Source organism: Rhodnius prolixus, unplaced genomic scaffold, assembly GCF_049639745.1.
Source record: "Rhodnius prolixus isolate KJV_2025 unplaced genomic scaffold, Rpr scaffold_7, whole genome shotgun sequence".
In the NCBI taxonomy this organism is placed as follows: domain Eukaryota; kingdom Metazoa; phylum Arthropoda; class Insecta; order Hemiptera; family Reduviidae; genus Rhodnius; species Rhodnius prolixus.
Window position 1 is genome coordinate 34,126,428 of NW_027411582.1, and position 17,475 is coordinate 34,143,902.

Consider the following 17,475-nt stretch of genomic DNA (forward strand, 5'->3'; position numbering starts at 1 on the left):
TTCGCCCACTGCTAATAATGAGAAGTATTACAAGGCTTGAGCATCTGGTTTCCCCAAGAATAGAACTAATCGTCACAATGAACGTCTTGGATCAAAATATGTCTAAAACCCCATGTGTACGTCCAAGGTTTTTTGTTTCTTTTTTAAAAAAAGGTCTTCAACCGCAATCTCTACGTTTATTTTGCAACTTCCCTAAAAACCTAACTACCCTCTTTAAGATCCATGATTTTCATTTGTACTTCCTTCCTGTGAACTGAATTTCAACTGAGTTAGTCTTAACGTGTAGCTTCCTTTCAGAAATATCTACTTTTCCATAATCTAGTATATCAGAGAATATAAAAGCTCGAATTACCAAATAGGTTCTTAGAACAAAATCTCTTTGATTCTCTTTCTGTATAATTATACATAGTTCCGCAGAAAGAACGATAACAGGACAGGTGATACCGCAGTTCGAAATATGAAGGGAATGCAAAATCCTCAAACACTTAACACCTTATATCTCCTCCCAAAATACTCCTAGAAACCTGCAATTGTGCACAATTGTAGTGGTAAACGAGTACTATAATTGTACATAGTTCCGCAGAGATATCGAGAGTAGGACAGGAGATACAGCAATTCGAAATTTGAAGGAAATGCAAAACCCCCTAACACTTAACATCTTATATCTCCTGCAAAAATGTTTTTTTCACCATGAGCATTTTGTTTGGGAAGGGGGGAATTGCTAAGTTCTGGGCAGCGTTAATTTGTTACAGGCAACACTATTCATCACTGGAGAAGCTCCTAAGAAGGGGAAATTGTTCATTTGAACTTAGGATGACCGCATAAGGGTCCCGTACGTTAACCACTGAGCTAATCGGTTTTCGGAGCTTTTTTTGTTTAAAAATTTTTTCATTAAAATTATCACCAAAGGAACTTTAAGAAATTAAGCTCCACTTAAAGCTATTAGAAATACAAAAGAGCGTAATCTAATAGTTAAGGAGAGGTCGCTATTTGTGGTGGGATGACCTGTGTCCAGAGGCGACCTTTACTCTCCATGACCCCTGAAGGTGCGTTACATGGTCAACTTAATCCGTCACCTCCTTCAAAAACTTTTACTTCCTGTTTACCATTAACATCTTTTGAAGCCTACATTACATCTTCAGATACTCTCCTCACGTAATTCAATCAAAATGTTAATACAGTTGTAAAATGGAAATTTGAAGAAAAATGAAAATTCTGGGATTAAAATGGTCATACACCAATTTTCACAGTTAAATGCAAACTGTTTTTTGTTTTTTTCACTCAATTTTCAAATTTTCAACTACTCCTCATTAGTGTTTAATGTTTCACATTAGGGGAACATTTAAAAAAAATTTCGTTTCCGCAGGAAATCACTCAATTCACGATCTTCTTCCCGTTAATAAATTATTATAATTCTATTCACCTATTTTATGTTCACATTCTTTTACGAGGGTCGTTTGAAAAGTCCGTGCAGAAATAAAAACTACTTAATTTTTTGGGGTAAACCTTTTTTATTTTTCAACATAGTCTCCTTTTAGGCTTATACACTTCGTCCAACGCTGCTCTAGTTTGTTGATCCCTTCCGAATAATAGGATTTGTCCAAGTCTGAAAAATAGCCATTCGTTTCTGCAATCACCTCCTCGTTTGAATAAAATCTTTTTCCCGCCAGCCATTTCTTCATATTGGAGAACAAATAGTAGTCCGAGGGAGCCAAGTCTGGAGAATAGGGGAGATGTGAAACGAGTTGGAGCCCTATTTCCATTAATTTTGCGACCACAACTGCTGAGGTGTGAGCTGGTGTGTTGTCGTGATGGAAAAGGACTTTTTTGTGGGCCAATCGTGGGCGTTTTTCTTGCAGCTAGGTTTTCAAACGGTCCAATAACGATGAATAATATGTACCTGTAATAGTTTTACCCTTTTCCAGATAGTCGATGAGGATTATTCCTTGCGAATCCCAAAAGACAGTCGCCATAATCTTTCCGGCCGAAGGAACGGTCTTCGCCTTTTTTGGCGCAGATTCCCCCTTGGTAACCCATTGTTTAGATTGTTCTTTGGTCTCAGGAGTGTAGTGATGTATCCATGTTTCATCCACAGTGACGAAACGACGCTTCAAGTCCTGCGGATTCTTCTGGAACAGCTGCAAACCGTCCTTGCAACACTTCACACGATTTCGTTTTTGGTCAAGCGTGAGCAATCGCGGCACCCATCTTGCGGATAGCTTTTTCATGTCCTAATGTTGATGCAAAATATTATGTACCCGTTCATTCGAGATGTCCACAGCACTAGCAATCTCACGCACCTTCACTCTTCTGTCATCCATCACCATATCATGGATTTTATCAATGATTTCTGGAGTAGTAACCTCAACAGGGCGTTCAGAACGTTCAGCGTCACTTGTGCCCATATGGCAACTCCGAAAATTTTGAAACCACTTATAAACTGTTCTAATCGAAGGTGCAGAGTCACCAAAATGTTTATCAAGCTTCTCTTTAGTCTCCTGAGGCGTTTTGCCTTTCATAAAGTAGTGTTTAAACAACACACGAAATTCTTTTTCGTCCATTTTTTGAAAATCACTCGACTTCCTCGATTCAAACGAATGCCAAACACAAAGAAATAGACCGATCTGGCTGAAACTTGGTGTATGTTCTTCCAAGAGATGCTACTAACTAAACATAACCTCGATACGCGCCAGTGGTGCTATCTCTCTGACTTTGCACGGACTTTTCAAACGACCCTCGTAATTGTTGTTCAGCTTTTGATCCCCCCTGTCCCGGAATAAAAAAGATTTGGGACTCTTGTAAATCAAGAGAGAATTTAATTCAACAGAAGTGAGAAGAGAAAAATGCTAATGTGCCTCAACAGGTTCACACAGTATTATTTTTAAATGTTACGCATACAAAATATATATATGTATATATAATTAAGTTATTTCCATAAAATATCTCATGAATTTCCAGTTCCCATTTAGAAGTTATATTTACGTAAGAATAACATTGTTAAGTAAAATGTAAATTTAAAAGAAATACTTTATTCTAAAATTAGTACTTAAAAAAACACAAAAAACATATGTGCGAGCGCACATTGTCATTTAAACGCCCAGAGAAGGTGGACGTTAAGTGAAAGTAAATGCATCATTTAAACAATGATAGAGTGCGCTGGCCACGACCTTGATCAGGGTAAGTAGTATCCGCGGAGGTTGTTAGCCTAAGTGGAACGCTGCTAGAAGAGAGGGAAGGGGTCATTCTTCATCGTTTAGTTAGGCTATGGATCAATTCTAACCTTTAACCTGTCTATTTCTATTTTGTAAATATAGCCGATGTAAATATGCTTTCCAAACTAATAGGTTTTTATTTTTACGAAAAACGAGTGTGTAAATAAAATATTTACAAGCGTTGTTGGTTTCACATGTGGCTGTTAGTCCAGAAGTCAAATGTCAAATTGTTTATCCTATCTAGGGATAATTTCTAAATAGTTTATTACTGTTTCGAATTTTATTAAAAAAAAAAATAAACATAAGCTGGCTAACTCAACCAGAATTCGAACTCAACGACAAACACGTTCAATTCAATTCAATTTGTCTGTTATAGGGGTAGACCCCATACAAAGGAGCACGGTGGTGATGTTGTTACAGATTAATAACATAGAATTATAAAGAAACCAAAAACTAATCATTACAAATACAGATTAAATAAAAGAATTATCTTATGCAGACCAAAGTTATACACAGGGTGAACCAGTAAGTATTGTTCATAGGCCTACTATGTGTAGTACATCTAAAGTGGAGTACAATGACGTATTGGCCAACTTCATATTTTCCACTGTTCTTGAGTGACGTCACTTTAAATTTTTTTTTCTAAAATCGTTACTTTTTTTTCCAATAAAAATGTTATTACTCAGAAAGTTTTAGACTGAATTCGATTCTGATGACACGATTAGGAAGACAGATAAATTTACTAAAAATTGATACCATTTCGAAGCCTAAGTTATTCTCCCAAAAAGCCTCAATCTTCCTCCTGGATATTGGAAAAATAAAAGTAATCGAAATTTTTAAGAAAACTCATTAGGCTCTTATGTGATCATTATCCGACCTAGGTGCTGGCACTTTTTAGTAAAGGTTTTCTTGTCTAATGGGCTTTGAAACGGTATATCATTTTCCAGGATTCCTGTTATCTTCGTATGAGAAATTATGTTTGTTTTGCAAGAAAATGTTTTCACGAGCACTCAACATAGTTTATCAAGTTGTTTAATTCATTGAAAACTCTTTTAGATGGACCAGTAGTCAATTTTAAAGTAGGCTGTCTTAAAATAAGGAAGTCAAAGGTTACAAATTACACCGGGCTGTCCAGTTAAATCGCGAGTCCGAATTAATTAACGAAATACTCAACAATTTCCGCATATTTATGGTAATATATTTTTGGTAATCTTTGATCACAATCACGTACTTTTTTTTTTAAGGAGAAATTTAAGGTAAGTAAGCTTTTTTTTCACCGGGATCAGTGTTCTCTCGTTACAGACTCCTGCACTTTTCAAAGTACCTTCTAAGGTAGATTAAGGGCAGGAAAAAAGGAATTGATTTTGTTCCATACAAGTTAGCATCATGAGGACTATATTAATCGGAAGTCGTGTGGGTTGTTCACTGAAGATAATTAATTGTACGGTCTTAATGCTAAAAAACACAAAGTAAAAAAATTGAAACGGAAATTTGAACCGGTAAAAACATGATACAGCAAATTTGTCACCTATCATGACATCAGCCAATAAATAGTATGTGAACAAAACAAACCAAAATGTCAGCCATGTTTAAGAGTATTTGCTAATCACGCTGTACAGCCAAACCAGAGCAAAATCTTATACCTAATATTAATTTCTTAATATCAAGGCCCTCCCCTCTCAAAATAAAAATTATAAATGCTAAAATTCATGCTGCGTAATTAAGTGAAAAAAACACGCGGCCCACTTGGATACACACCAAACGGAAATCATCTCTGTTTGACCTTAGTATGATTTTTTGTTTTGTATTTGTTCTCGTATTAGTACTTTCAAAAATCCGAAACACAATGCAAAAAAAAAAGTAATTTCAGTTAAAATACAGATGGCTTTTTTTAGTAGGAAATAGAATTTTTAAGGCCTTATTATTTAAAATAAATATATATATATATATATCATGATCTTGAACATGTTTAAACACGAACAAAAACAAAACTAAATAAAATTTTGGAATGTGTTGTCACACACACACCTATCTGTTACGTAATATTACTTCTTCCTTTTTTTTTAGAGGAAGTATTGCGATCGTGACAAATTTTCTGTATCGAGTTATCACCGGAAATGAACGTAATAAAGTATTTCCTTCGGTACCAAAAAAAAAAAGAGCTCAAGAAAGTCTTGGGGCCATTCCAGTCTGTCTGGTCAGGAATAACAGTACGAAAGGATTGCAGCAAGTAGAGAGAGCTAATTAAGAGAACAGTATGGAACTTGTCATATTTAGACGAATTAATAATCATGAAATATTTCTTTTTATATTGAAGGAAGTAAAAAGATGTTTGACTCGTGCTACATGGAATTAAATTCATATCTGATTCATACGACACACGCCTCTTTGCACTGATGTATCTAAAATTACTTCCCAAAACACATGCCCCAAAAATGTAATTACAATCTTGAGTCTTTCACAGTTACATTAACTTAAGGAGTAATCGATATTAAATGGCCATCGAATAAACATTCATTTTAGTCATTTGAGCTCATTGAATTGTCGATACCGTCATTGCTGTACCGATTGTTAAGGAACCACGGTGGCCGAGTGGTTATAAGGTTAGACCCGCAAAACTAAGATGTATTGTTGGTTTAGTGGGTTCGATGCCCCCTAGTCTAGGTCTTGGATTTTTATTTAATGGTTAATATGAGAAATTTATAGTAAAGTATGTTAGGCGGTTATAGACTAGACCCGCAAAGCTAAGATGTATTGTTGGTTTAGTGGGTTCAATTCCCCTGGTCTAGACCTTGGTTTTTATTTAATGGTTAATAAAAGAAATTTGTAGTAAAGTATGTTAGGCGGTTATAGGCTAGACCCGCATAGCTAAGATGTATTGTTGGTTTAGTGGGTTCGATGTCCCCTGGTCTAGGTCTAGGATTTTTATTTAATGGTTAATAAAAGAAATTTACAGTAAAGTATGTTAGGCGGTTATAGGCTAGACCCGCAAAGCTAAGATGTATCGCTGGTTAGTGGTTTCGATTCCCCCATCAAGGCGTTGGATTTTATTTAATGGTTAATATGAGAAATTTATAGTAAAGTATGTTAGGCGGTTATAGACTAGACCCGCAAAGCTAAGATGTATTGTTGGTTTAGTGGGTTCAATTCCCCTGGTCTAGACCTTGGTTTTTATTTAATGGTTAATATGAGAAATTTATAGTAAAGTATGTTAGGCGGTTATAGGCTAGACCCGCAAAGCTAAGATGTATTGCGGTACTAGTCTAGGCCTTGGATTTTATTTAATGGTTAATATGAGAATTTTATTAGTAAAGTACATTTGCTAGTCGCCTCCGTCCACGACGCCTAATTGTGGTAGTTGGAACGTAAAGCCCGCCTGAAAAAAAATAGGCCATTGCTTCAGTTAGGAAGTTGCTATGTTTTTCCACTGACCTCTTTCCGATTCCTTTGCTGAGCTTTGCAGTATCAGAAGACAATCTCTGTGGAATTGTAGGAGAAAGATGCTAACATATCTTGATGAAAAGATCAAATTCTGAAGGTATTTCTTCAGTTAGGTGTGTCATAAAGTTCAGGTTACTTATCTCAAAAGATCGAAAGCTGCCTGGATTCCAGAATTCCACAGCATAGAGCTTAATCTCCAGTTATATATTAACATTTTTATGCCTTATACAAAACATTATAATGGTAAACTAAATGTGATGCTAAAATTGTGAATTTATGGAAAATTTCCAAAAGCTTTCATTTATGAAAGATCTGCTTTGATTGCTTTCTTTTTTTTCCGGAAAATTGTTTTAAGGCACTCTGAGGAGCCAGCCAAAACGTTTAACATCTTGGGAGTAAGTAGTAAGAGAAAAATATGAAAGTATTTGTTCTAGATATATATTTTTAATTAATTATTATTAATTTTTTTAATAATGTCAAGTACAAATTATTTAAATTTAATATTTCACTAGACATGAAGTAAGTTTTTGACATTTTGATATGACTGGCTCTTAAAATGTGCTTTATCACATTAGATAATAAATAAATGAAAGTGAATCGTATGAAAAAATGCTGTTTACAATTTTTAGTTTTTAATCAAAAATAAAAAACTAACCTACTCTAAATTGCCTGAACGTATAAAAACTATTGATAGAATTCAGCACGTGACGTTTCTGAAGGTCTCAGGTAACTTCAACTACTTGGTTTTGTACTTGGATAAAAATTGGTGTTAACTATCAAAGTTTTAAATCTTAAATTGTCTCCACGATAGGAGTTTTGGAAAGTATTTTGGTCTTCTAGCAAAATTCAGTTTATCTGCTTCAAATTGGGAGCTGGTCTTTAGCGAAAACCCACAACCTGGTAGACAGGTCTTCTTGGACGACTTGTGCCAGGGTGTCCACTCTCTTTTTTTTAGAGGATACCCATCATTGAGTTTCTCAAAATCCTCTCCTTTATTCCTATGAATATGGACAAATTGAAGAAAGGAACGAAGAAGAGACCGGGATAAAGATTTCCGGGACTGATTTTGGGTACTGAATGGGTTGCTCGAGCAGGACTGTTTTTTTTTGTACAGTCTCTTTACAGGAATCTTATAGCATTGCGGGTCTAGTTTATAACCGCCTAACATACTTTACTGTAAATTTCTCATATTAACCATTAAATAAAATCCAAGGCCTAGACCAGGGGAATCGAACCCACTAAACCAACAATACATCTTAGCATTGCGGGTCTAATCTATAACCGCCCAACATACTTTACTGTAAATTTCTCATATTAACCATTAAATAAAATCCAAGACCTAGACCAGGGGAATCGAACCCACTAAACCAACAATACATCTTAGCATTGCGGGTCTAGTCTCTAACCACCTAACATACTTTGCTATAAATTTCTCATATTAACCATTAAATAAAATGCAAGGCCTAGACCCGAGAATCGAACCCACTAAATCTTATCATTGCGGGTCTAGTCTCTAACCGCTCGGCTATCGTGGCGCCTTAACTTCCTGGATCAAACACTTACCCTAGTCCAAACTCAAAAAGCAACTCAAAACTTTATATTGAAATTTAAGATTTCAACAGACTTTTGTTTAATGATGAGAAAGTAAGAAAAAAGTAAAAAGTAGATGCAATGTTCTAGGCAAAATTTCCACAAAATTTCTACTAGATTCAAAACTAGCAAGTCTGAAATTATTATCATGGAATTTTTTTATAAAGACATTTTTTTGAAACCTTTATGTGACATACTTTTCTTAAAAGTGAACCCACATTAACTTGTTCACAATACATATATATTTTTTTTTTCCAGTAACCTTCAGAAGAAATCGAAAAAAACCGGTTAATTTTGAAATACTGTCTGTTCTAAATTAAACAAGCATCCTATATTATACTGTAAACTGTATGTCAGTTTACGTGTTATATTGTTTTAGATCAGAAATTGTCAATTTTTTTTTTTTTTTCAATCAGCGACCCCCACTCTCAAAAATTTTCGGAAAAATCATATTGATGTGCTAAGAATTTTCTTTATCATGGTTTTCCTCTTTTTTTTTATTTTTGGTACATAACATGGAGGGAGCGGAACTCACTATGCTTTCTTTGGCTGCAATTTAAGTAAATAAGAAGTAAAATAATCGCCTATTTTTCTAGGTAGGGCTTAACGTCCAACTACCAATTAGACATCGTGCACGTGGCGGAAGCTCTTACTTTACTGTAAACAATTTTATTTTCCCCAAAAAATAAAAAAGTTGCTCCTCACGGAATTGAAACTAAGGATCTATCACTTAAGCTTCCAAGCTTCATTACACCACTACACCAGCCCTAAAAAAAGTTATAAGTATAAGGGTTGATTAAACGATAAAAGGTTACCCAAAATCAGCAAGTAGCCAACATTTCATTAATATTGAAGCTGGTAATTTCAGCCAATTAGAAACGTTATGTACTTTATTTAAATTTGTTTCTAATTTTTGCCTAATCTACTCCTCAGACATACCTACTCATCCTCAAACTACTCTTCTCACCTATGCTGACGATACTGCCATCTTATCTACTAACAAAGATCCAATAATAGCTCATAGAAACCTTCAGTCTCACCTCACCTCCTTAGAAAAATGGATCAAAAAACGGGCTATCAAACTGAACGAGACAAAATCTCAAAACATTACCTTCACTCTTCGACGCATCACTCTTCCTCCTGTCTTTTGCAATCTTATTCCTTTACCAGTAGTCCGCTACCTTGGGCTTTACCTTGACAGAAGACTTATATGGAACCCTCATACTCGACTTAAGAGTACCGAACTTAACAGACGCTTCCGACAACTGAAAAGGCTACTCGACAACAGATCAAAACTCACTCTGGACAACAAAAGACATATACATGTAAGTATATTAATGCCAGTTTGGGCTTATGGCATCGAACTGTGGGGTTCAACCAATCGCTCTAATCTGCAAAGGATCCAGTCCTTGCAATATCTAAAATTCTTCGCTCTATAGCTGGACGCTCCTTTCTACGTCACCCAATCAAACCATTCACACAGACTTGAACATTCCTTTCGTGCAACACAAGTTGCTGAAAACACGATACAGAAAATTCCATCTTAACATTCAATCTCATCACAATCCACTTGTACAACATTCAAGAACATTTCCAGACAACACTTCTAGGACAGTCTTAAAAGACATTGGCATCGCGATCTCTTCTGATGAAGAGAGTCAGTAGAATTTTGAATGTTTTTGGAGTGTTACCGCTGGGTAACTTCTCCACTCTGATATGTGTGATATGTTGCTTATTGTTACCCTTGTTGCTTATCACGCAAAATGCGTTGATTGTAACTAAATAAATGATTTAAATAAAAAAATTGTTTGCCTAAGCAAGATTAAGTATCTAAATTCTATCACGAAAAAATTCCTCTACAAATCTAACAACGTATATTTGTCGAACTATGGGTACACAAAGTGCAAGACTACCATAATAATCGAAACAACACCACTAATGCATGCCTGTACTTAAAGACATGACTATTTCATTAAATAAAGAGAATGCAATTTACTGCAAGTGTCATTTTGTAATGCGCATGGTTGGTAATGAATTATTTTTTATTGTCTTCATAATTTTTTCATTAAGATTGTATAATCACCATAATAATCATTGGCGATTGGCATGGTGGGGGGGGGGGGGTGAAAAACAAACAAATTATTCAATCACCTTGATTAGTCAGCAATATATCTTATCGTGAATGTCATATCTGCAAGGTGAACAATGAAAATATGCTGTAAAAAATAGTAAAGTTGCTATGCATCGTTCAAAAAAAGTTCTTAGAACATGCAATTCTTAAGTTAACTTCACTCCTTTTCTGAAGATCAAAAAAATTTAAAAGAAATAAAGCAAAAAAGTGCGAAAGAGATATAAAACGGAATTAAGAATCAACAACTGCGAGAGATAGAGGATCTTGATAGTATGAATGCTCAAATGTATTTCCTGGAGTGTTGAAGGAGATTTCAGATACCCACTGGATGCAGGCAGAAGCAAACTGTTGCGCGATATACTGGAAGGGATGGACCATTCATACACTGAAGAATTAGTGGTCTTTTAAAACAGAAAATGGGTTCATCAAAATGTTTTTCAGATTAGATTACGATTTTTCCTTTTTTTTTCCTTTTTGATTGGGAAAATTTATCATCATGAAGAGAGGTTCCCCTTTTATTATGACGTGTGCTGTCCAGGATATTTAGGAATAGAAAAATGGCTCCCCTTCAAAGCGTACAGCTTAGTGAAATTGCTAAAAGCTTCTTGTACTAGACACAATTGCAGGAAGTTAAGAATAAAATTATGGAAAGTTTTGAAAACTATTTCGTAAAAAATGAAATTTCCTGTCCATCACTGGAAAAGTGAAAAATCACAGAACACAAAACTGTGGAAAATTATTGTGGGGAAAAAGTCTGAAATCTGTGAAGTGCTCTCCCAGACCTACTAACGAAAGTTGAAGGTAAAAGATGTGATTGGTTGTCATGGAAAAGCTGCATTTGTGTGCCATCAAGTGTCATTTTCATATCTTCAAACCCTGGTTTCACTAATAGAGAATAAAGATCAACTACGTAACCTTTACACTAGAATAGTATAAATATTTATTTCAATGAAAAATATATACAAAAAAATAAATAAATGAATTGTAATGTACAAAACATTGTAACCTTCATAACAGTGTTAATCTTAGTAAGGTTAGGATGAGCAAGATAGGAATGCAGGGAAAAAAGGAGAGGAAAAACCTGCAGCTAGTGTAGAAAGTTAGAGTAAGATTAGTTTTATTCTCTTGTGTCTGTAGGGAATAGAAGGATCTGTAGGAGGCTGTGAATTGGGATGGCAGTCTAGAATGGAAAGGAGTTTGAGCAGACGATTTTGGATCGTAGGAGTGTACTGGGAGATAATAATTGATGCAGTCTCCGTGGAGAGAGTCAATTCTAGCGCGTCGTGGAGACAGTCTGTAGCGAGTTTGACGAAATTTGTTCTGCGTTTTCGCTGGATTTTCTTGATATTAATTTCTATAAGTCCAGACTCCAGGCGGAGCAGGCTTACAGTAACATCGGCCTAATGACTACTTAATAAAAGTTGTGTAGTCCAGTTTGCCTGCGTTTACTTTGTCCTGTGCGTGGGTAGTGAAAGTCAGTTTGTTGTCCAAAGTTAGGCCTATGTACTTAACGTGGATACCTGTAAAGCTAAGATGTATTGTTGGTTTAGTGGGTTCGATACCCGGTCTTTAGGCCTTAGATTTTATTTAATGGTTAAATGAGAAATAGTAAAGTACGTTTGCTATTCGCCTCCGTCCACGACACCTAATAAATGTTAGTTGGACCTTAAGCCCCGCCTGAAAAAATAGGCGATTACTTTACTCTTTTTTTCTTTACTTTTACTTAACGTGGTTAGACCACAGGAACCTTTACCATAAAATGTAAAGTACCCCCCTGTAATTTGACTTAGCTACATCCTATGTCATCCTACATCCTGTCTTTGGGAGATAAAGTGTGATAATGTGATTGTATCTAGAGAAACGCTTCAACCGGAACCCCCAAGTCTGGTTCAAGCGTTCAGATACTCAACAAAACGTTACCTAATGATCAAAACGATTTACGTGTTCGTACTTTGTTCAGTTATTAACGATTTTTTTTATTTAAAAAAATCATTGTACCATGCGCCGTAAAAAAGAAAAACTAAGTAAAAAATCTCATTTTCAAAGGAGCCACACTGTCTTTATTATAAGGACAGTCTTATAGCTTTTCCAATTTTCTTTAATTGAGCGTAATTACAATCTTATCTAAATGACATCTTATCAAATGAAAATTTTATGTTTCCAAAGAACACTTCAATTAATTCAAACGGAAATTAAAAGTATATTATTTCTCGCTCTGAGAACATTTTTCTCACTAATTATTTTACAGTTTACGTATTTTTGTGCTCTTAGCAAAGCCAAGAATTTAACCATCAGTTAGATTAATTTGAAACATTATTTAAATTAATAATTAATACGTAGAAAATATAGATATTACTTCGCGAAAACACTCTGGTAGTTGTACGTGTTGCAATAGGTTATGTTTATATCTTCACGCTTACTAAATTCTTCTATCTACCATGACCAGAAGTGAAACAGAAAAAAGCATCACATTTATCAAGATTGGATAGATAAATATTTTTCATTTAATTTTACCTTGACTGCAGTTATAGTTATTTAATTTTTTATTATTATCCTGTTATTTTATTTTTGATTATTATCCTGTTATTTTATTTAATGAAAGAGAAAAAAAATCTGGTAAATATCTCGTAATGAAAGTTTTCAAGGTTTCTAGGCAGACTTTTGTAATATTATTCATTTTTTTAAGTTTTACACCGACGCAAATGAACCATTAGAGGTATGCCTACCTCTACCCCCGACCACAGATCTTCAATCATCTGAGTTCATTAGCGCGCTAGGGCTTTTTTCCAATTCACCACAGGTGGCCTCTGGACAGGGATTAAAAAAAAATCCCTTTAAAGGTTGACAAGAAGAAAACGCCCTTCCTGGAAAGTGTCATTTTTGCCTGGACTTCTCGTTCAGGACATTTTTGATCAATATCTTTCATTTAAAGGATCAAACTTATTCCTTAATTTATCAAATAATGCACTTTACTCAACTTGTGAAACATGTACTGTGCCTTCAATAAAGGTGCCTCCTCTGGCTCGCAAGCCAGGTTAGCCTGGAGGTTATCAACTGCTCTCTGTATCTAAGGAGGCACAGTACATGCTTCACAAAAGTTGAGTAAAGTGCATTATTTGATAAATTAAGGAATAAGTTTGATCCTTTACATGAAAGATATTGACCACTTAAATATGTGGCAGGAGGTTTCCAATTTTTTTCGGTAATTAAACGCAACTCTTCCAAAATTACCAAATAATTATTGAACCTTCTGGTTTGGAACACATGTAAAATTAATTTTTAACCATTTTATGGATGCTTGAAAACATCTAAGATTAGAAAAATCACTCGGAAAACGACTTATTTCCCGATATTAAGAAAAATACTAGCTTTACCGCCTTGGCAATATTTTTAGTAGAAATGGGATGAAAAAATACATAAAAATGACCTACCGCGTGCTCTTCTTTCTCTTTGATAACAAGTTAAAAAATTGTAATATGATTAATAAATACCAGATTTTGAAATGGCCTAGTACCTTTAATTTTGAAGATATCGCAAAGCGGTTTCCGGTTTCTTTCATAACTTTTTATCGTTTTTAAAACTATGTATATGAAAATGGGGATCAACTGCAAACCCTCACTTTTGGTCGCGCGTCAGCCGCGTATGCGGGCAGAAATCTAAAATCAAATCACATATTCTGAAACTAGAGGTGACGGGCAACAAATTTTTCCTCTACCATTTTTTCGCTCAGATCAACCGTTTAAGCATGAAATGCATTTGAGCCGTCTTAAAATGAACACCACCGGTGGTACACGTGGCCTGTAGATCAAGTTTAACGTGTACCACCGGTGGTACACGTGGCACAGGAACGTGTTAAATTGTGTTATCCATAGGGCGGAACCAATGTTCTGAATAATAATTATAGCTTCAACTTCCTGCCATTTTTTACGTTCGAGTTAGCACACATATAACACACTCAAAACAACATTCTAGATTTCGGAAGACCCGAAAATAGAGTACTTGCGATGAAAAATCAAATAAATCGTATAGAAAATTTGATACTGTGAAAGAGAGAAAACAATAAACATTTCAAAAGAAAATTTAAGGAATTTAAATCTTGAGAATTGGTGTGGGGGGGAAGTCACGTCACGATCTCAAAAACAGCTTTTTATTTCATTTCAAACTCGAAAGACTTCCTGCAGTAGAAATATTTTACATCAGGGTGTACATAGATAAGATGCAGCTTTACTTCCGCAAGAGCTAATAAAAACTATGCAATAACATTATGGCCAATTCTTCCAATCGACCGTGGTACTGTGAAAGAAATCGATCCAATGATAATCGATTAATTGCAAACAATTATTGAAATCGATTACAATTATTTGAGTAACTACAAACTATCAAAGATAACAACAAAACAATAGTGATAATCGCTTACCTCAAGATTTTTAATCCCAAGAGCTAATTCCAGCATTCTCTTAGTCCCTTTCAGATTAAAATCCACAGCCTCTTTTAATCCAGCCTCCAGTTTTAACGAGGCTGCCACATGGAATATAATGTTCACATTTTGTTGTAGTTTTTGTTTTACTTCCGGTTTTAGTCCTAAATCTTCTTCAGTTATATCACCTTCTATGGCGATTAGTTTCTGTAAAGCTTTTGGATTTTGCTTCAATAATGGGGCAAAAAGCTGGAAAAAAAGAGAAAGCATAAGTTACGAGCGTGGGGGGTGGGGAACAAAACGGAAGTTTCATTAAGAGAAACGGTTATTTTTTTTCTAGCTTCTCTTAATGGACTAAACACTTCAGTCACACAATACGCTACAAGTATATAATATTATCAGTATACTTAAGCATAGTGTGATAGTGTGATAGCATAGTGAGACGGAAACATAAGTGAAGTCGAATTCTCTACACCAAACTGATTAGACTACCTCTGCTGATGGATGAAAGTTTGAAACCAAGTTTGGGCAGGGACGCAGTTCGACAGATAAAATAAACGATATAGAGGAATATCATTTGACCGGAAATGACAGAACGCTTTTTACGATTTCACTCCTACTTGGGGCATAGAAATACGATAGTTGTATCTCTTCGACATCAAACTTCTCATCAGTGAATATTGATGTCACTGTTTGGACTTCAGCAAGTTTTTTTTTGTCTTACACTGCCATTGCTGACACTGAGATCATATGGTGTGTGAGTTATTTAAAATGTTGCAATGAATCAAAGAGACTTTGTGTTTGGGTAGAAATCAGATCACTCTGATTACAGGCCTATTCTCAGGGGCACGGTAGGCTGAGAAAGCATCTGCACAAGGTAGGGGTTTATTAGCTCGGGGACCGTTGTGCAGATTGTGTCAGGAAGAAGGAGGAGACGGCGTCTTTCTTGTTGTTCGATTGAGTTGCAATCGAGTGGTTGCGCTATGAAACCTTTGGATTTTTTTGAAACCAAAGGAGATTGTAGCGCAAAAAGAACTAGTAGGTAAAGTTCTCAACCTTTCTAGTTAGAAGAGGTTTCGTCTACTAGATCCAAAAAAGGGGAACGCACAATAAGCCTCTTGTGGCTGCGGTCCCGTCCCATTTCTTATTCTAATCTATTCTAAAGTGTTAATGAACAGTAAAATATTTTTGTAAATATAATGAAATAAAAAATTAACGAAACCTAGTAGGTATGTATTTATATATGTTTTAGAATTATAAAATTGTGGAGACCAGTACACCTTACATTTGACGTACATTTTTTTTTTTTTGTTGGCGTTTATTTTTGCTACAATCAGCGCTTTGGCGCTATAAGTAACAGTGATAACAGAACTATGAATTACAGAGGTATACGAGTGGAGAAGTTACCCAATGGTAACACTCCAAAATATTAGGCTATTAGTCGCTCTCTTCACTTGAGAGGAGATCACGAGGCCACTGTCTTTTAAGGCGTCTTGTCCGGGTTGCCAGGAAGAGTTCTTGAAGAAAGATTTTGAGCTAGAGGATTTATATGAGATTGCAGGTTGAAGTGGAGTTTTCTGTATCTTGTTTTAGCAACTTGTGGGACAAAAAGAATGTTAAGATCAGTGTGTATAGTCCAGGTTGGGAGACATAAAAAGTAGATGTGTACAATAGTTCGAAGTATTTTGGATTGTAAAGATTGAATCCTTTAAAGATTGGAGCGTTTGGTTGAACCCCACAGCTCTATTCCATACGCCCAGGTGGGTTTTAAAATAGAAGTATAGATTAGTCTTTTGTTGTCCAGAAAGAGTTTTGATCTATCGTCTAAAAGTCTTTTAAGTAGTCGATAGCGTCTGTTCAGTTCTGTTCTTTTAAGTCTAGTGTGGGGGGTCATATTATTTTTAAAACAGCTTATCTCAACTTACTGGTAACTTAGCAAAATCTGCGATTCTTTGCGACGGATTTACGCCTCGTTTACTTCTGCATATGATGAAAATGGTACCAATATCCGTACAAGATCTCAACAGCTTCTCCACCAACACTTTGCCCATAAATCCAGTTCCGCCGGATAGTAGGACATTTTTGCCCTTGTACCACTCTCGAACTGACATCCTGTTATGGAATTAAATAGTATTAGTTATTGTATAGTCTGATCAGAAATTCATAAACTATGATGGAAGACGGTCAACTGGGAAGGCAAGAGCTAAAGTTTACGGAAGGAACTAAATGAGAGCTGCCCCCGACAAAAAAAAAGAGGGGCACTCCTTGCCGTTTAGATCTACGGGAAATGCTAAATGTTGTGAACGATTTTCAAAATTGGGTTTTTCAAAATTGGAGTATTACATTTCACCATAAAAATGCCACTTTTAAGAAAAAAACAAATCATTTTAAATTCTAAACTCTGCTTATAAGAGAACCCTCATCTTTTAAAAACTAAATTCAGTTGTATAAGGGATGATCGCTCAAAATCTGCTCAAAAAATGATCAACACGCAACTTTGATCATTTTTTTTCTCCTTTTCTACGCAAGAAGAAATTCCACAATTTTCTTTAAAATGAAGGGCGCATCCTTGCTTACAAGTGTCATTTTTTTTGCTACAACAACAATCAAATAGATTTTGTGACAAAATATGGGTAAAAACAGTAATTTCAGAAGGTAGTCGGAAGTATTTAAGGTAGCCCTCC

General features: G+C 35.4%; 1 protein-coding gene across 1 annotated transcript in view; it reads right to left on the reverse strand.

Annotated features, from left to right (window-relative positions):
- The window catches only part of LOC141447512 (putative fatty acyl-CoA reductase CG5065), a 40,719-nt gene that overhangs the window by 20,372 nt on the left and 2,872 nt on the right, over positions 1 to 17,475 (reverse strand). The window contains exons 2-3 of the mRNA XM_074115149.1: positions 16,717 to 16,903; positions 14,792 to 15,040 (exon numbers count right to left, since the gene is read on the reverse strand). Coding sequence (XP_073971250.1) covers positions 14,792 to 15,040; positions 16,717 to 16,902 — 435 coding nt within the window. The 5' untranslated portion in view covers position 16,903. The remainder of the gene's footprint in view (positions 1 to 14,791; positions 15,041 to 16,716; positions 16,904 to 17,475) is intronic.